Here is a 20075-nt window from a genome sequence, read left to right as displayed (position 1 = left end):
CCTTGTGCCAGCATCTTTCATGTAGGAAATCATTTAATCCTGCCTTGTGGGAGAGGTAGTCTTTTTATCCCCATCCTGTAGACTAAAAACTGAAGTGCAGAGAAGTTAGGTGACTTGCCCAAGGTCACACACCTAGAACGGGCGGCCGGGTTCGGAACCCAGCAGGGAGGCCCCCTTGTCCTTTCAGACCTTCAGCACTGGCCTCCATGCTCCCCACTTGTCCCTCCCCCCACCCCCCATTTGTTCTCCACACAAAGCAGAGCTCCCCTTAAGCACAAATCCAATTATCTCTCTTCCTGCTTCAGCCCTTTCCGTTGTTTCCCGCTGCACTTAGAATAAAATCCACACTCTTGACCATGACCTCTGTGTTAGTTTGCTCTGGCTGCCATCATAAAATTACCACAACTTGGTGTCTTAAAACAACAGAAATGTGTCCTCTCGCAGTTCTGGAAACCAGAGATCTGAAATCAAGCTGTCGTCCTTGATTCCGTATTGGAATGCTGAAGAAGAATCCGTTCCGTGCATCCCCCCAGCTTCTGGTGGCATTCTCTGGGGTCTTTGCCTTGTAGGCTTATCACTCCCGTCCCCACCTCCATCTCCACGTGGTCTTCTCTGTGTGTCCCTACTCTTCTCTTCTAATGACACTTGGCATTGGATTTAGGTCTCACCCTAATTCGGCATGGTCTCATATTATAATTAAGACTTCCTTAATGACATCTACCAAGACCCTTTTTCCAATGAAGATCACATTGGCAGGTTCTGGGTGGGCTTATCTTTGGGTGGAAGGACCTGGAAGCCTCCTTGCTGTTCTCAGACGCATGCTCCAAGCTCCAGACCGTTCTTAGTCCTCTACGTCTCCCTAACTCACCTTTGTCCCTCATCTGGGTCTCAAGGTACATGTCTTCTCCTCAGACAAGCTTTCTTCCCTGATCACCTTACATAAAGTGGGGTGCTACTTTACCCTCTCGACCCTTTTTTCACATTACAGGTATTATAACAATTTGTAAATTACTCTCATGTATTTGTTCACTTGCTTTCACTTTGTCCTCCCCACTGGCTTTTGAGTTCCATGAGGCCACACCTGTCTGGGCACCATTCTACCCTCTCTGCCTCCAGCAGAGCAGCCCTCCATGACTTGTGCTTGCAACCCTACCTCCCTCATGCATGCTTGCTGAGAATAAGCACTGCCGGCTTTCCAGTACCCCAAAACACACACACATGCTGAGAAGATGTGTAGGTGGGCCCTTGCCTCACTGAGACCCAAATGCTATGAGGAGCCAGAGAGGGAGGTCCAGGTGCCCTTGCACGTGACAGCCATCTTCACTGGTGCCCACCCTGCCCCAGTGAAACTGTAGCTCACAGCTAGGGTGCTTGGCACCCTCCCAAGAACAGGTGATAAAACAAACATAACCTGCCCTGCTTGATCCTGAGTGAGAGAAGCAATATGGTTTCACTCCTGTAAAGTTACAACTTGGTAGTCCGTCCAATCTTTCTCACAATAGTATAGCTCTATTTCCTGTCTCAAACAGAAATGACAGGTTCTCTCTCCCTGGTAGTTTTCTGTAGGATTTTTCGCCTTCACGGAACCACCCCAGGTGAATGGGAAGAGACGGGGCTGGCTTTGGGTGGGTGCTTCAGCCGCCGTCCCGGTGCCTCCCGGGCAGATGCAGGACGCAGACACTGTTTTATGAAATCCAGGCAGCACTTGTCAGCCTGCTTTTGCACAAGTGGTGATTGTTACAAAGCACAGCTGATCGAGGCCACGGAGCCAAGCTTTGACCAAAACAATATTCTCTCCCCGGCTCACTCCTTAAATCACCAGGCTCGTTGCCTTGAGATTTCCCAAGGATGTGCAAATCTCACTGCTCTGTGCATCTCGGAGCTGGCCCCTTTCCCATCTTCTGCAGCTGGGCTATTCACTGCCCAAAAATACTGGCAAGAAGAGTCACCGCCCCCCCCCACACCCCATTTTTTTCTCTAGTCTTGGTCTTTACAGCTCTTGGAATTTATATTTTTCGCCAGCTGACATCAAGGCCTTGGGGACCACTCGTGTTTTTAATCCAGCTTCCTAGGCTCGTGCTTTCCTGCCATAATTTGTGTCACTGTTGGTGGGCGTTTCCACCAAAAGGCTGCAAAGCAGAAAGTTCATCTCTAAGTTGAATCCTGGTGCCCTCAGAAAGCTCCTGTGTCCTGGAGAGGGCTGGGGAGAAGGGAGGGGGCAGAGGCTCGGATGCCCCCCTGTGAGGAGCAGGAAAGGAAGGGAAGGGAGTGGATTACAGAACCAGGAACACCTCAGGGCCACGTGCAGGGATTGTCACCCCATGGGCACCAGGAAAGAAAGCAGCCACTTCCTCAGACCTGGTGGGAGGATGGGGCAGGAACTTAGAAGGCTGTAATTGCTTTGGAAGCCCCCGTATATGTGCTTTCCCCATGGCAATGACCCGGTGTTCACGTGGATGGTATTTAAACATGTCAGTGGTCTGTACTCAAGCCTAAGTTGAATACCTTTCAGAGGAGGGCTTTAACCTGAGATGCCTGCTGCCCCGGAGGGGCCTTGGCAGCCACCCCCATCCCCCACTTCTAAAGTCCTGTGACTGGCCTGCTCCTTCATCAGAGCTCCTGGTGCCCAAACAGGAGGCTGAACAGCGGGCCCTCCGCTGAGCTCACCTTGTCTCTGGGTAGTGCGCGGAGCTGAACCACTGTGGTGACTTCCTCCTGGAACCTATCTTCATTGAATACAGCAGACCCCAAAAAATAAAGAGTGCCACTCAGCCAGCATCTGTCTCTTCCTCCCACCTCCATTCCGCATGTCCATCCTCTCCCAGGGGAAGGGTCGGATCCGCTGCTGAGTGGTCCCGTTCATCTCAGCAGGCCTGTGCTGCTTCTCTGCTCTGCGCTGACATCTGCCCACTGCACTTGGGACCCACCCTGGCAGGAGACAGTCCTCCCATCAGGGGCTCGGGGAGGAGCCTGACTTTCCCTCCACACTCCCAGCATCTCGCCAAAGTCCCTCTACCTTATTCTTTCCTTATTTTTCAACATCTTTATTATGGTGTAGCATACAGAAAAGGGCGCCGTGAGCTATAGCGTGTGGTTCCCAGCACACCGCTGCTCATCAAGGTCAAGTGTGTGTGTGTGTTGGGGGGTGGGGTGGGGGTATGCATGCAGGTGCATGTGGGCACAGCAGGAAGGAGTCGCTGGGCCCTAGTGTGCTTGTGTGTGTGACTGACGGAGGACCCCGTTTTGCGGAGCGGCCGTGCTGTCTCCACTGCCCTGAGCAACTGCAGACTCGCTCCCATCCTCACCAACGTGGTGCCAGTCTTCTTGTTTTGGACATTCTGGTGGGTAGGGAGTGGGATGTCCCTGAGGTTTTCATTTGCATTTCCTGCCTACGCCTTTCCTTTGTGAGCATCTGTGTGTGTCTGTATCTGCCTTTGGCTAGCCTTCCTTGGGAAGTGCCTGTTCTAGTCATTTGGTCTTCTATATAAACTTCTGCTGTCTCTGTCTTTAGAAAGCCCTCATAGGACTTTCTAAGCAGAAATTGGGGATGGATATTGGAGAATCTTGAAAAATCCGTCACATCCCACGTGACTATATCAGTGGGACAGGCTGGCCCTCCCAGCCTCGCGACAGCCAATGGGCAGCCCTGCTCCATCTGGGAGCTCACACTTCTTACCTCCACTTGTGACACGCTGGGCAGTCGTCTAACATATCATAGTGTCATTTCCTCACCTGAGGGATGCAGGCAGGAAGCCTTTCTGATTCTTGGGACAGACATAATGATATCATGGCTGCAGAGAGAAGGCAAAGTATATGCCCTCTGGGTACATGAGGCTGGGTGGTTCTTTACATGGAAATGACTCTGTCCTGACAGCTGTCTGACCCATGTCCTCAGGTGACCAGACCTCATTTCAGGATAAGATTTCAACTTGCTGGCATCACTCCTTTCAGCTATTTGGAGGCTAAGACCCCTACTGCCCAGCCTTTCTCCAGCAAGCCACACCAAGAATGCAGGTGCAGGTGCCTGCCACGGGGCTAGGGCATGCGGGACAGGTCACTGCTACCACACCCCAAACTGGAGTTGACCAAAATTAACCACGACTTACCAGCCACACTTCCTCCTGGAGGCTGCAAGCTTTCAGACCCCAGAGTTTCAAAACAGTTCATTTCAGACAGTTTTTGCCCGTATAATTGTCTCGGTGGAAAGACGGACCCCTGGTGCTCCCTCCTCCCCCATCTTCGCTGACATCACTCTCTCTCTCTGGGTCATTTTAAGATAAATTCTGATAATATAGTTAAACCGAGTCTAACTACTGTTTATGAAAGACCAACCTGGTCAAGGTTCTTTGCTCAAGGCTGTAGAGGAATAGGAGGACGATAGGAAGCCAGCTCATCATTTCACAAGGTGGACAGTGAGCTCCGTAGCAGAGACCCGAGCAGGGTCAGGAGAGCCTCCAGGTAGGAAAGGAAAGCAGGCTGCAGGGTGGAGGTGGCCCTGTGAGGATGGGCAGAGCGTTGGGGGTGGAGATGGGGAAGATGGGGCTGCCAGGGGACTTGCCTATGGGACAAGGTCGGACAGGGAGAAGCAGCATGGCAAAGAGAACTCACGACGGAAGCGCCCTGAGATATTCCACAGGCAGCCCCCTTCTGGGTCCGCTTCCTGCGGGATCCAGGAGTTGTCTTGTGTCACATCTAATCACCTCTCCACCCCACTGCTGAGAAGCATAGAGGTAACTGGTCTGTGAGGGTCAGTCAGACATAGATCTGGAAAAATCAGTTGATGGAGATGGATGCAATGGAAGCTAAAATAAAGTTTGATGACAACTCAGGAAGTTAATTATACGATATGCGCACATCTCAGTCCACAGATGTGTGGGAAATGTAGCATCCATTATTTTTCTAGAAACCAAGCTCATTTGTGTTCTTCAACTCTCTTCTAATCATATTGGGTTTCTAATAACTTCAGGAGTTTGGCCCCATTTTCCCTGGGTTTGCATCCCTGAAGTTCAGTGAGGATGCGCCTGGTCCTTGCGACGTCTGGTGTGTTCATCTCCCAGGGCTCCCATAAAAAAACTACCTCTAACTGGGTGGTAGAAACACCAGAATTGTATTCTCTCCAAGTTCTGGAGGCTGGAAGTCCAACATCAAGGTGTCAGAGGGTTGGTCCTTTCTGAGGGCTGTGAGGGAGAATCTGGTCCAGGCCTCTCTCCTGACTCCTGGTGGTTTGCTATCCATCTTTGGTGTTCCTTAGAGCATAGAAGCAGAACCCCAATCTCTGCCTTGATCGTCATGTGGCATTCTCCCTGTGTTACTGGTGGTGTTATAAAAAGGGAAAGTCTGTTTCCGGATTTTGCCTTTTTACAATAACACCGGTTGTATTGGATGAGGAGCCCACCCGGTTCTAGTATGACCTCATCTTAATGAATTGCATCTGCAATGGTCCTATCTCCAAATAAGGTCATAGTGTGAGGCAGAGGGGGTTGGGACTTCAGCATATGAATTTGAGGAAGGACACAATTCAGTGCATAACTTCTCACTGTACAGCGCCCCCTGCCTCACCCATGCCTCTTCTGGCCTCAGCCATGGTGACCCACCTATTGCAAAGATGTCCCTCCCGCTGGTCCACCTAGCTCTCAGGGCCAGACCCTCGCTCTTCCTTCCACACTGTGCTTTGTGGCCCAGGAATCCATTTATCTGTCCGCACTTGGTGCTCGGGCCCAGAGCTCTCGGGGCTGCTGTCTAAGGCTCCGTCTTCCTAAATGTGCCGTGCAGTCATTTCTCTGAGGCCCATCTGCCTCGCTGGTGCTCTGGGCAGGAGAAAGAACAAAAGGTCCCTCTGTTCTCAGTTCCCATAAACTTTAGAGAGGTTTTGCTATTTCCTAACTTGGAGACCAAAACTCAGGGCCCCTCTCTGGGGCCACCTGTGTGTATAATCTCTTAAGGCTGCCTCCGCTCCCAGGCGAGGGAGATGTTACATGACGTGGATATGGATGTATGAGGGGAGCCTTTTCTGCCACTCCAGATGTTTCCTCCAACACACTGATGGAGGCCAGGCACTGGCAAGCTAGGGCCCGTGGGCCGAATCTGGCCCACAACCTGGCTTTGTAAATAAAGTTTTATTGGCACGCAGCCATGTCTCTGGCTGCTTTAGTGCTACAATGCCAGAGTTGAGTAGTCAAAACAGAGACGGCATGGCCCACAAAGCCAAAAATACTCACTATCTGGCCCCTTGCAGAAAAAGCCTGTGGACCCCCTAACATAGACCTTTGTGACACAAAAGCCTAAAGACCTCTGCCACCTTCTACTGTCATATCTCCCCACTAAGACAGTGATCACAGGGTGGCCTCCCTGTTTGAACATGAGAAATGATAGAAAGGAGAAGAAATTCTCAAAATGAAATGGTTGATGTGTCAAAAATGTCATCCTGCCAATAGGTCAGTGCAATTGGTGAAAAGGACATTGAGTAGAATAGTTGTGGCTTGTGTTCTTTTCTCTCGTGGGCTGAATTTCACACAAAAAGTGCTGACGGGAAGCCATCTTCCTCCGTCATGATGCCCTTGGCATCATGGAGATGAAATGAACCGTTGAGGTTGTCCAGGCCCGAGTCCTACGAGGACAGCCGGGGGCCTTGTGGAAGAGCTGGGCGGAGCCACACCTCAGCCTGCCAGGCCCATGTCCTGCTGCTTCTCCACGATGCCCCTCACACATGCGGACATGACCAGAAAACATCGCTGTGTTTCCAGAACTGCTTAAAACCCCAGCCTCAGCACAGAGCACCTAGGACCCAAGACCACTTCATTGACCATTATCCAAAGCCCGTGAACAAGTGAATTAACCATTCTGATTCTTTTTATTATAAAGTAACTGAGAGCTATTTATTTACTTGTCCTGAAACTCAGTGGCCTCAGGAGTGTCTCTAGGAGCCATTTAGTCTTCCTTTTATAGAAGACTAAGAAACCAACACACACACACACACACACACACACACACACACACACACACACCTTGGGGTTGTCATTGAGACAGACGACCAAGTGTTAAGTTCAGATAAAAGATACAATTTGTGACTCTTGCTGAACTGATGTTCACCATGTTTTATTTCCAGATGACCTTGATTTATGGTTTTCTGGATGCCTTAAACATGGTGTCAGTGTGGGGCTGGGGTGTAAGAGCAAGGGGGTGGAGCTTTGAAAATCTTGCCTGGCCCCTCCCGCTCCTGGCAAGAGGCCCAAACCCAGCAGCCTGCGTTTCCCTAGCAGCGACTGGTTAACGTGGACTGTTCTCTTCCTCCTAGCCCCGGGCCTGGAGGCACGCATTGCCTGGGCGCCAGTGTGGAGCACGCAGTCTGTGAGAACCCGCCCTGCCCCAAGGGCCTGCCCAGCTTCCGGGACCAGCAGTGCCAGACGCACGACCGGCTGAGCAGCAAGAAGGGCCTGCTGACGGCGGTGGTGGTTGATGGTAAAGGCATATGGCGCATCCTTTTCAGTGGCTTCTCTCCCGCCTTTCCCAAGAACATAAACACCTTCTAGGAAAACCCAGAGGGCACACCCCACCCTGCAATCCACCCAACGGGACGCTCCCGTCCTCCTGCCCAAGTCAGTCTTGGACCCACTTCTTGAGCAGTGGGGTTGAACTTGGATGACCCAGCTCTGTGAGATTTCCCCAAAGCAGCTGTGAGGCAGGCAGCAGCCCAAATTCCTCCTGCACCCCCTCTTGCAGCCAGGCGGGCGTGCTGGCAGCCTGCCGCTTTCTGCCATGTGCCGGGGCGGGGGCCCAGGGCCAACTCTGAGAAGCACGAAGGTCTGCTGGGGCAGGACAGTGGGACTGTCTGCCGTTTCCCTTTCTGGTGTTGATGCTTTTTTTTTTGCGTTTCTTTTCTTGGTTCATTTTCACTTGGCTGAAGTGCTTTGGGAAAAGCTTTGAGGACAGTTGACAGCTTGGTTAAGATGATAATAAGCACGGGTCCCATTTTCTTTCTCAGCTTTCTCCCAAATGAAGGGACTCTGACCACTGGGCTGTTACAAGCATTTCCGGTGGCTGATGACATTCTAGGTGGCATGTCCTGTGTGTAGGATTTGTGATGTCTGTGTATCGTCGATCAGGACCCCATGGGATCTACTTCAGGTTTTTTTTTTACACTGGAAATTCGGTTCATCTTCAGGAAACCAGGCTGTGTTCTAATGATGACAATATGGTCCCATTTATTAAACATACCATGTGCCAGGCACAAGTCAGCTCTGTGTACATCATCTCATTTAATATGCGAAACAAGCCGTGCAGAAGATGAGAGGTTATAGGTTACGTGACATGTCTGAGCTCCGATAGCTGATGAAAAGCAGAGGGAGAGCTGACCCCAGTTCCGGAGGAGCTGACTCAGAGAATAACCAGCTATCATCTGGCTTCCAATACTCGAGTAAGACAGAAAGCATGATTTCACGAGTGCTGAGTGAGGGCGTTTTAATAAGAAAGAAAGCAACGGGGCCTGATTTTTACACCACCTCTAAAGTCTTTTGCAGGAGAATAAGGTTCCTGGGCCAGGTCTTAAGTTTCTTCCCTGTGATCCAAAGGACCTTGGAGATCTACGTTGCGCAGTCTGCTCTGACAAGTTCAAGATTGCACAGCCATGTGGGGACACAGGCCCAGACATCACAGCAAATGATGGCCTCAAACCTGCATCTTTTAACCCAACCACCTGACCCATCCGCTTTGAACTGACTTGCAGAGTGATGTGGAGCATTCTCAGTTCTAACGGATGATACCAACCCACTCAGCCGTGGGCTCATTTTAGAGCATTGGCGTGCTCCCCAAGTGTTTTCCTTTTGTAAACAAGAACACCACCTTTCGGAGCTGTGTGATTGTCCCCAGCAGACTTCAAGAGAAGCGTAGCCTTCGTATTCTCAGCTTACCCTGCAGATGAAGGAGAGGCAACCCTCCCTCCCAAGAGGACATGCAGATGGAGGCAGAGGCTCAAACGCGACGCTTGCCGCTCTCTGCCTGGCTGTTGATCAGATGCAAGAAGACTCAGGAAGCTTCCAGAGTCTCGGGCACGCTCAGATCCCTCGTCCGGAGGGAGATGGCACCGGCGGCAGCTGCCGTGTTCCCAAACCTTCCCCTGTCCCAGACTGCTAGATAAAGACACTTGAGGGCCCCTGGCTTGTCCTCCCCCACTTCTTGGGAGCAAGAGGAGGTCAAGTCCAACACAGACTCTCCCCGTTCTCATTCCCACTCAGCTCTGTGCAGAGGTTTTGTTATTCTTTCCTTGGTCTCTTGCTTTGGTTTTCAGTTCTCCTGCCTCGTTTATTCAATGCAGAACTCCCACTTAAATGTCTGTTTTTCCACCGATTTCTCCAAGTCCAGATTAAACTTCTATTTTACTTCTAACCACTGTTGGATGGCTGAGCTCCTCGGTTCCCTTATCATCACAGTGGCTGAGACTGGTGTCTGCCCAGATCCCCCGTCCAGGAGGCCTCACAGTGCGGCTATTTGGGGAAGCTCATTGTGTTCAGAATGTTTTCACCCATCCGCTCTTTATTTCTTGCTGCCAAAACAAGACATAATGGTAGCTGGAGTGCCACCGCCTTTGATCTGCAAAGGCGACCCGATTTGATGAGGACAGCCAAACAGGCAGTCAGCATTCTGCCTTTGAAGGAGAGACCCCAAGTTCAGGGCTTTGCAAGGGTAGCTCGACATGTTCCCCCTCTGGGGTGGAATTGTCAGGACCTCTCGCATATTTGGTTTCATTTCCCTCTTGAATATAAACAGAAGCCAGCATTTTGTGAAGGAGCGTTTTGCAAGGATAAAGGCGCAATAATAAATGGCCAATTCAGAGGGCAGGGGGAGAATGCAGATTATAAGCATCCCTCTCAGAACGTAGTTATAAAAAGCACGATTCTAGCTGAGCCATGATAGGCACGGTTCCTGTGGTCAGGCTAAGGCTCTTCTGCAGCCCGTTATAACTGCCCTATTCATAGCATTGCTATCGCTGCGGAATTCTTTGGCAGTTGACGCACAGTTCAAGAAAGGGGAAGCTATATTTTTTCTTTTTTCTCTTCTTGAAAAAAAGAATTCTTGCAGAGGTAGATTTTCCTAGGGAGGACTCAGGACCACAAAGCCATACTACCTCCAGCAGAAGACAAAGAGTCTCCTTAGAAAATATTTCTACGTGGAAAAGCCTTTAGACAGAAACCCATGGAGATGGACCGTTGCCAAACCCACCCCATTTCAGCTTTCCCCGTGGAATCTCATTTAAGTGGAAACCTTCACGAGTTCAGGCCTCCGTGGCCAGGCCAGCAGACCACGTGCCCACTCAAGTGTCAGAGGGCTTGGCAGAGGTCACGTCTGGACATAGAAATACATGCCCAGCCACTTTTACCCAGTGGGAATGAACCTCCCGGGTCCACACCTCCCAGGGGACAGGTACGATGGTGAGGGCTGTCTGACTGTGACTCCGCCAAACCCACTGGAGTTGCTTAACAAAAAAGAGGGAAAGTCCTTGCAATGATACAGGGTGGCTCACAGGTCCCAGGGGCCAGGGTGAGGGTCTGAGACCAGGGCCCCTGGAGGGGTCAGGAGCTGCTGTCCGTGTCCACCACAGCTTGTGTGTGTGTGTCATGCCAAGTGAGATACTGAGCACTACCAATAGCCACGTGTCAAATGTGTTTGCCACAAACGTAAACAAATGCTAGCCGTTCTCAGAGCGCTCGTGATTTCTGAATTGTGAGTAAGTCATGGAGACTTGCCTGGGATCCACCAAACATGAGCAGACACAACCTCTCCATTGGAAGGGCTGAGTCCTGAGGAAGGAGATTTTGATTGGCCCAGCTCTGGTCAGGTGGCCACTGCTGGTCCCATCAGCTGTGGTTTGGTGATCAGGCCATGCTGAGCAGCTTTGGGGACAGGGCCTGAGCAGCCTCCTCAGCTTGTGTTGCCCACAGAAGGCATAGATGAGCATTTGTGATGGCCCCCAAATTACATGGCATCTCTACCTTAGCAAGCAAGACCTTGTAACTACGGGCAGAGAGAACAGCTAAGGAGCCACCAGGAATTCTTCACCAGGAATTCCTCCAGGCCTCTACCAAGCAGATTGATCATGTGGCTCTCAAGCCCCTGAGTGTGTCTTCCTTGCTGTGTCTGCAACTTCCCCATCTAAGCGTCAGTCCTGACAACAGGTGAGCCCGTGAGAAGCCGGGACCCACCCCCACACCGTCCAGCCTCGGTCAGTATTCCATCTGGGCAAGAGGGATACCCCATGCATCTTCCCTTGGAGTGTGTGGCTGTGTAACTTACAGGAAGATTGGACCTCCTCCTGCACGCCTAAGGAAGGAAGAGTGTTGACACTGTGCCTGAAGCTGAACCCCAGCACCTCATGTTATTTATCAGATTAATTGTAGATTAATTGCTCAACGCAGGCATATTGCCCCTGGAGGGGCATATTCTGAGCCTCCTCATGTTTTAGAAAGGTTATCCCGAGTCCCTATGGAAGGGAAAGCCCTGCCTTCCCAGCACTCTGGAGTTCCCTGAATTCTGAGCAGAGTCCTCAGAAAAGGAGATGGTCAGACGGGGGGAGTACCTGCTGAGCAGAGGAAGGCAGCGCCGCCTCAGGACTCTGTTCTGGAAGCGGGGTGTCCCCAGGCTGCCCAAGCGATGGAGGACGGTGTCTGCAAGTGTGAGAGTCAAGTGCAGATGGTGTTGTCTTCCTGCCTGGAGGTCACTGTCCCTTCATCGAGGTTGGGCCCCCAGCTTTGGAGAGTCTCCACTGCTGTGACGCTCACATCCAAGAGCCCAGACGACCCGTCTTCATCTCTTCCAAGTCTGTGCTTTCTGACTTAGCTCAAAAGAACCTTACATTTTCTACCCCAATCCCATTTCTGTTTCTACGCTAATCAGAGTATATACACTCAGAAGCCTAAACATCCGTGAAACTGGTGCTTTGGTTTCAGCAACACCGTTTTGCCCCTTAGTATTGGGGGCCCCAGAGTTCTCCGTTCAGAGAGAGAACAGTGTTGGTGGAAAGAAACTCAGGACCGGGTGAGGAGACCGGGGCTGGCTCCAGCAGCCGAGGGACTCTGGGCAGCAGTGCACGTTCTCTGGGTCTCCTGGGCTCATCTATCAAATTGAACAATGACAGCATCCACCTGAAATACGTGGACACGATGTAGCATGCCACCTGACACATGGTCGACAATAAATGTTGTTTAGGATTTTATCACCATCATCAATGTTATGCCTGCTATTGAACGAGTCACCGCAAAGCTCTGTGATTACAAGTACTGAGGCAACACTTCAGTGTAAAGGAGATTAAAATGCACAGTGTTCTCAGTGCTTTGGCCAAGGGGCCCTTCCTTGAACCTTAGACCCCTTCTCTCGAGTGGTCTAAGACCAGACTTCCCACTGCGTGTTGAGAGCAGAGCTCCACGGGACAGGAACTCGATGGGTAGCCGCCGAACACGTGGCGGTTAGTGAATGCCACCCCATCCTGAAAGCCCCAGGCCCTGGGGGACACAGCACATTGGCTCTAATAAGAACCTTCTGGCTGGGATGCCAAGGTCCTCTGAGGTCGTGTCAGCTCCAAAAGACTTTCTCTACCCTTGACCTTGCTCACCCAGGACCACTGGAAGGGCCCACTGGGGGCGGGGGACTCATGGTGGACAAAGGTCCCAACAGAGGCAGCCCAGAGGTGTTTGTGTTTCTCTCTCTGGAGACCCCTTTGCAAAACGATCACCTGTGCCCTGCCTGGCCCACACACTCCTTTTTACGTCAGTGCTCACCCCCCTTTCCCTCCGCAGATAAGCCGTGTGAACTGTACTGCTCGCCTCTGGAGAAGGAGTCCCCGCTGCTGGTGGCCGACAGGGTCCTGGATGGCACGCCCTGCGGGCCCTACGAGACCGACCTCTGCGTGCACGGCAGGTGCCAGGTGACTTGTCTTCCTCGTGTCCTTGGTGGGGCTTTGGAGAGGAGGCTTCCTCTCCCCAAAGGTGCTCGGCATGGGGCAGGGACCTCAGGAGGCCTGGGGGAATGGGTTTTCTCAAGAACGTGCGGAAGGTGCTGTCTCCCAGCCTGGCACCCCTCCCCTCCCCCCTCCCTTCCTCCCTCCTTCCCACCCTCAGCAGTGACTGAGCATGGCCAACCAGGATTGGAGGTGGCTGAAAGAATAGTGGCAACATAGTAACCTCATAAATGTTTACATAACTTTAGACATGATGACAAAGGGAGGAGCGGGTAGAATGCTAAGACAGGACTGGAAGATGTATGTGAACGTATGTTTCGGACAAGCTCTGCTCGCTCTGTGTCGCTAACACAGATACAGTAGAACTTAAAAGATTCCTTCACAGATGGTACCCAGGGAGGTGAATATGCCTGGCTTGTGGGGACTGCTGCACCCACTGAAATATAGTCCCCAAACCCTTCCTGATATTGGATGTCTGTGACTCATTAGAACCCTGGTAACTGTCGTTTAAGAAGACAACAAGGAACAGAAGGGAGGAAGGATGGAAGATCACCTTCCACCTGCGTTAAATGTGCCCGAGCTGCCCACACCTCCCCCTCCACCCCCCCAGCCTGGCATAACAGGTGACAGGTAGCTCTGCTCGTTTTTCTCCCTTAGAATGGGCACCCTTTAGGTGTGGTGCCACAGCTGAGACTGGGATGGCGGTTGAGAGGCTGGTATTTCCAGTGCCTAGAGGGGCGTGGTTTAAGTGACGCAGCCTGGGTCCTGCCCCACGTGCCCCATTTCCTGGTGACCCAGTTCGGCCTGAGCCTGTCGTGTGACAGCCGCAGAAAGCCCTCTCCCCGCAGCCCCAGACACATGCTATCGTCATCCTTGTGACCAAGCCCCCTCGGCTGTGTCCTTAGCAGGTGAGCCACCAAGAGCAGGAGGAGATGGTGGCCCCCCAAGCCCTGAGCAGGCATGAGAGTGTCAGGATTGTCGCACACTTAGCATCGAAAGGAAAACCAGGTCTTTCCTCCAGTTGTCGCTTTGCTTTGTTTGGCCTCCACTGGCCCATGTGAGGCTAATCAGGAGTCCTCCACTCACCAGGGGCCACAGAGGAGCCTCCTGATTTTCACCAGGAAAAGACAAACAGCTTTACAGGAGTCACGTGGCTATGGATGCTTCAAGCACCCCACACCTTCTGAAGCTGACATCCGTCTCTAAAGCTCAGTTTCAGCGAAATATTAAAACATTTGAAAAATTGTAAATCCCAGTGGTCACTGGGGAGAGACACCATCGTCCCCCCTTCATTGCGGTTGTGCCACAACCTGCCCCATGACCCTGGAGGATGGCATATCTCCATTTTGTCTCCTTCTCCACGCCTGGCCAAGGGCACAGGTGGCATGATTAGTGGGTGAGTGAAAGATGGAGTAAAACGGCACAGGCAGGAAGACTCAGACACAGACAGCTTTCAGGGTGATCCCTGCAGCCAACCATTTCAACACTAGTGGATTTTTTTTTTCCCTTGCGAAGTCCCAGCTACTCCCAAACTAGGATTTTTCAGGGGAAATCTTGGCAATTCCTAGACTCCCTTGGCACTGCCTGGCTTTGTTGTCAAACACGGACCTGTGAGGGTGATAGACGCTTGGTGCCCGAGAGTCTTGGCCAGGCGTCTTTTCAGGGAAGGAGGTGGTGACAGGCGGTGCAGCGGGGCTCTCAGGCTGCCGCCTCATAGCAAATAATGTGCAGGACCTCGTGTGAACAGAGGTCTTATCACCAATCACTGAAATGAAGAGCTGCTGATGGTCTCCTGTACACCTGCTAGCAAGCCAAGTGCGGGATTTGTTTCTTTCCTAAATTACACACCCATGTGGGCCCGTGATGTGCATTCCTTGACTAACAATTTCCCAAGTAAAGGCGCCTGTCCCCTTTAGGGCGGCACCAGCTGAGCCCTCTCCAAACTCTTGCCAGCATCTGCAGGGCTGTTGCCAACATGGAGGCGTTGCTAAAAATCCTGGCATTTTCTGGCAAGTGGGGGCCGTGCTAAGTGGCCAGACATGATTTTAGCTCCAAGTGATCAGTGCCTATGGCTCCTTCTATAACCTTGGTTCTAATTGCAGCCTTTTCAATAAGGGGGTCTCCCTGTACTGTGACAACAAAACTATCAGTCCTTTAGTCAGTACGAGGGGGCCAGGATGCCACTCAAAGCATTTCAAGAGCCTGTGGTCATAGGGCATCATTGTGCTGGACCTGCCGTGCACTGGAGTGTGATGGGAATGGCATGGGGACAGTTACCTTCCCATTCCCGGTGTCACCCCATCTCCACCATCCAGTCTATCTTAAATGCCTCCACTACTATCATCACTATTGCATTTGCTGACCCCTGCACTGAGATTAACACTAGCCAAGCACAACTCCTCAAGGCAGGTACACTATAGCACAGAGGTACCGACAATGGCAGCTTTCACAGTACCCTACGATGGGTAAGAGGGCTTTCACTCTCCCGCCTCACCCTGCTGGTGGAGAGACCCCTACCTGCCATTTTTCATGAGTACTGTCTCCCCTGTATGCATGCACCCCAGGGACCGCTGTCTCTAGGCAGCCCACCAGTCTTAGCAAAGGACCCCCATCCTGGCAGGTGGTGGTGGCCCCTACCTGCAAGCACCTCAAGAGAGTAACATGTTGAGAAACAGAGCACTCATTCTTCAGAGAGAAACTACAAAGGTTACCTTTAGCCTCACTGTGAAGTCAATTCTCACAGAAATCCAAATGAGTCAAGTCATAGTTCATGAATTTTTATAATAAAATCGAGCATACATAAGATGACAAATTATATACAAATACAGTAGCTATATGCCTAGTTATAGTAGTTGCCAAAGTAGAATGTTCTGGATTCCTGTGAATGAGTCAGGCAAGGAAAATTGGTTAAAAAGACAAATAGTAATAATAATAATAATAATAATAATAATAATAAATAAAAAGTCTCAGTTTAGGAGCAGAGGACCTGTACCTACTCATCGATATAATCATGTATTAATAATTATAATGACTAAAGGTAGAAACCATCCACGTTTTACACAGGACCGCACTTACAGAAATGTTGTCATGGCTCACTCCCTAGCTTTTCCTTCTGTTCCCTTCAGCTGACAATTTTTGCTATTTTGGGTAGCCGAAGGAGTTCTGGGAAGTTCTGAGAACCCCGGTGACAAGGTGGTGGGGAGTGGAGGGTCGAGAGGCTCCGGAATGGCATTTTCAGCAGGTTCCCGTAAGCTCCCAAGAGCAGGCTGATTCAAACCATAACATGAAACATGGAAATACCATTTTATTCCGTTTTTATGAGGCCCGAGTTCAGTTTCATTTCAGTGAGTCACAAATTACTGAACATGCTGAAATGAAACTTAACAGCACTCATAAAAGTGGGAGCAAGTCGGGGGAAAGAAACACAAACATTGTCTATTTTTCAGCAAGTCCCTATAAATCAGGGGCCCCATCATTAAGGGTTCCTACTGTCGGCTTCCAGAAGCAAAGAAATCGCGCGAACATGCCTCTGGTATCCAACTCGCCTCGGAGCTCCTGACCTTCCGTGGGTGAGTCAAACTGATGGACAGATCTGAATACACCTGGAACCAGATATGCTTGGCTTTTCGTTAAGGCCTTAGCAGCCAGCACAGCTCTGATGAGGGTCACACTTCTTTGGGACCCTAAATGTGTGTACATATCCCGGGCATGATGGACACCAAACCGAAATGAAACACCTTCAGGGCCTGTCAGCTGCTTCAGTGGAGGGAGTGTATCTGATTATCCATGTTCCCCCAGGAGCTGGCTGGGAGGAGAGCTTTCGATGGCGTAATGAAAAGACAAAACACATGCATGGGAGGCTGGGCCACGTGTTCTTCAGACTTCAGTGCTTCTGGAATCTGGAGCCCATTTTAGCACGCCATTTCCACCGTCCAGAATTGACTGGCCTCCCATTTGTGTGTACCGTGGTCTGTTAGGCAAGTGGAATGACTGGTGAGATTTAGGAGAATTCTAAGAGATGCTGGCCTCCGAGTGCCTCATGTAAAGCATGCAGGAAAATGTACCCAGTGTTTATGTTTGAGCCCAGGTTTCAACAACGCCCTCCTGGTTGCTGCTTTTCTTCACATCGTGACACTGCAGCTGACATCTCTGCAGCGTGTGACTGTCAGTGCCAAGCCTTTTATTGATAGCAGGCCTCACACTCTGAATTCATTCCCTGTACCCCTTTTATCTAATTAACCTCCCACACCAACTTCTGGATGAAGTCAGCAGAATGAGCCACGTGTTCTCTCCTCTTCCATCCTTGGACTCCACGATGGTAAAGGCAGAAAAGCACAGACCATATGGTGCCGAGCAGCAGAGGTCACCCTTGGACCAAAGAAAGACACCACCTCTTTTTGGAGGATAGGAGTGGATGGACATTTGATGGCAGGAACAAAGCAGCAGAGGCCAGACCTGAAACAAATGGGGAGTTGCAACCAAAAAGAAAGGAGGATGCTCGAGGGGCCCAGGATTTGGGAACAGAGGGTGGGAGTGAGGCGCTGGCTGAACATGAGATAAGTCAGGGTCTCGTGCAACATGGCCAACCACACCTAGCTCTGCATTTGGACTTTGATGGGCTGTCAGGTAATTATATCAGGAAAAATATCAGTGGGCTCCTGTCCAAAGTTATATGAGAAACTATTCAGGGACAACTGGTTCAGGTGTGTGACCTCAGGGCTGGAGCATGGTGCACACCCTCCTGGTTTTGGGGTAGACTCCAGCTTGCTGCCCATCAGTCCAACATGGAAGCCTATCATGCACCCCCTCCCCACCCTCACGTGTTGCGCACCCTGGGTCAGCCTTTCTGAGCCTCCTCCTCAAATGTGAATGGTCAGCCAGAGATGATCCGTGACTTGAAGAAAACCAGCAGCAGGAATGAGAAAGACCAAGAAAAACAAACAGAAAAAACTGACCCTGGCAGAAAATTGAGATAATTATAGAACTCTGCAGAATTATAGAATTAGGCAGCCAAATCATCAACCAAGCATACAAGCAAAATATAGTAATTTTGAGATATGGAAGGACTCAGACGTTTTATTTTCCAGGCGTCCATTCTGAAGAAATTACGTGTTGTTTAGCAAGACAAGGGTGAAGTCAAGAAAAAGAAAGCTGAGGGCGGTGGGTGTCGGTGGGACCAACCAGGAGCCCAGGAAATGCTGAGGTGACGGCTATGCATTGGCCAGAAAGCATGCCGTTCAAATTAAAACAAGAAGCCAGTGGCATCCCTCCAGCAGAGGAGAATGAGACAGTAGTTGGAAGATAGCTATGAAGTTGAAGAAAGCAAGTGCTTCTCCTCCCAGCCAGGAAAGGAGAAAAAACAACAAACCCAAAACCAAAAGACCATCAAAACCTGTATGAGAATGTCTCAGTTCAAATATGAGAGAACTGAAATGCGTCATTGGAAGGGAGGGGTTGCTGTCAGGCGGGGCGCACAGAAGAGAGAGGCAGAGGACCCATTTGGAAAATCAGTCTCCCACTCCCAGTTTTGCCCAGGGCCCCGCTGGATAAGAGGTCATCGTTTTTAGGCATTTACTGAACACACATTATGTGCTCAAAACCACGCCAGCCACTGCGTGTATAGCGTAGGGCACAAGGATACAAAGAATTATGACACCGTCCTCCATGCGCTTATGGTATGTTGGGAAGAGAGACGTATGTGAAACCCCAGAGCCCATGAGAGTTGGGGTAGACACAGCAGGAAGTACATGGGGTGGACTTGATTTATGCATCAAGCATTTCTTGAACACATACCATGTGCTGAGCATTGTAATGTGTGCTGGGTATTCAGTGGCGAGCAGGACCAAGGGGGTCCCAGTCCCCATGCAATATACAGACAAAAAATATACAAAGTCACAGACACGACTGTTCTGGGGACTGGTACATGTGGAGAAGGAAGCGGTGTCAGAGCGATTGAGGAGGGCTGGTAGCTGAGGAAGAAAGTGAGTAGCATGGCAGGCCTCTCCAAGGAGATAGCATTTGAGGAAGAGCCAGCCTGGCAAAGATGTAAGGGGAGAATGTTCCAGGCAGAAGGCAGCAGGAGTGAGGCTGGTATGTTCCAGAAACAGGAGGGTGAGGCAGCAGGGGCTGGAGGAGAAGGTGTGAGGGGTCGGAGTCAGGGCCCGGGCCATGGCTGGCAGGCTAGAGTGAGTGTATGGATTTTATTCTGACTGTAGTGGAGGAATAGAAGCAGAGGACTGAAGCGATGTGGATTGTGGAACCCGTGAAACCAGTAAGAAGGTGGGTCAAGTGGCTCACCTGGCTGAGAGGGGGTGGGGCTCACAGAAGCAGGACTGGAGGTGGTTGGGTTCCGTGTGCGTTTGGAGGAGGGGGAAGAAAGCTGAGGCGGGGAGCAGTTGGGCTGAGATCACGGAAGGCCTGAACTCCTCAGTGCGGGCATACGCGGTAGGCCGTGGGGGTCCACAGCCATGGATCTTGTCGTCTCTCAGGTGAGAATTAATCCAGCAGCAGGTACCATCAGTCGTGTCCCTGCTAAGGAGGGTCTAAATGTGAGCACGGAGAAGAAATAGAGAGGTTTTCAGGGGACAAAACCCACCACGTTCAGCAGCTAACTATGTTAAGAAGAGAAGCCAGAAATGGCTTGGAGGTCTCAGGCTGAGGGGCCCCAGAAGGCGGACATGTCTGCTGGATCTGGGCGGCTGGTAGGATCTCCAGAACTAGAATTGGGGAGTCAGGGGCTGGCAGCTTTAGAGGAGAGGTGGTGGTTCAGTGTGGGCCCACTGAGTTCCCTGTCTTGGTCACAGAGCCCAGGTGTTGTCTGCTGTGAGCCTAGGTGGGGTGGGGAGTGTTAGCTTTAAGAGCAAGTGACTGCCAAAGCCAAGGAGACCATGCTGGCTGAGCAGATGCCCAGACCTTGGCTACCTTGTATTTTTAGCATTATTTTATTTATTTATTTATTTGTTTGTTTATTTATTTATTTATTTATTTTTAAAGATTTTATTGGGGAATTGGGGGAGGGAACAGCGTTGGGGAATCGGGAAAGGGGAACAGACAAGTTGCTGTCCTTTTGTTCTTCAGTCTAGTTGTGGAGGACATCGCTTCACTGGCCCATGTTGGTATTATCATTGCA

At 51.0% G+C, this 20075-nt stretch overlaps 1 protein-coding gene across 1 annotated transcript in view; it reads left to right on the top strand.

Moving 5' to 3' along the window:
* The window catches only part of ADAMTS17 (ADAM metallopeptidase with thrombospondin type 1 motif 17), a gene marked incomplete at its 5' end in the record, with an annotated part of 284197 nt that overhangs the window by 172339 nt on the left and 91783 nt on the right, over positions 1–20075 (top strand). Inside the window, 2 exons of the mRNA XM_019637849.1 lie at positions 7295–7458; positions 12786–12913. Of these exons, the coding sequence (XP_019493394.1) occupies positions 7295–7458; positions 12786–12913 (292 nt within the window). The remainder of the gene's footprint in view (positions 1–7294; positions 7459–12785; positions 12914–20075) is intronic.

This window comes from Hipposideros armiger, unplaced genomic scaffold (genome assembly GCF_001890085.2).
Source record: "Hipposideros armiger isolate ML-2016 unplaced genomic scaffold, ASM189008v1 scaffold_35, whole genome shotgun sequence".
NCBI lineage: Eukaryota > Metazoa > Chordata > Mammalia > Chiroptera > Hipposideridae > Hipposideros > Hipposideros armiger.
The sequence above is the reverse complement of the archived record's forward strand: the minus strand, read 5'-3'. Positions and strand labels throughout refer to the sequence as shown.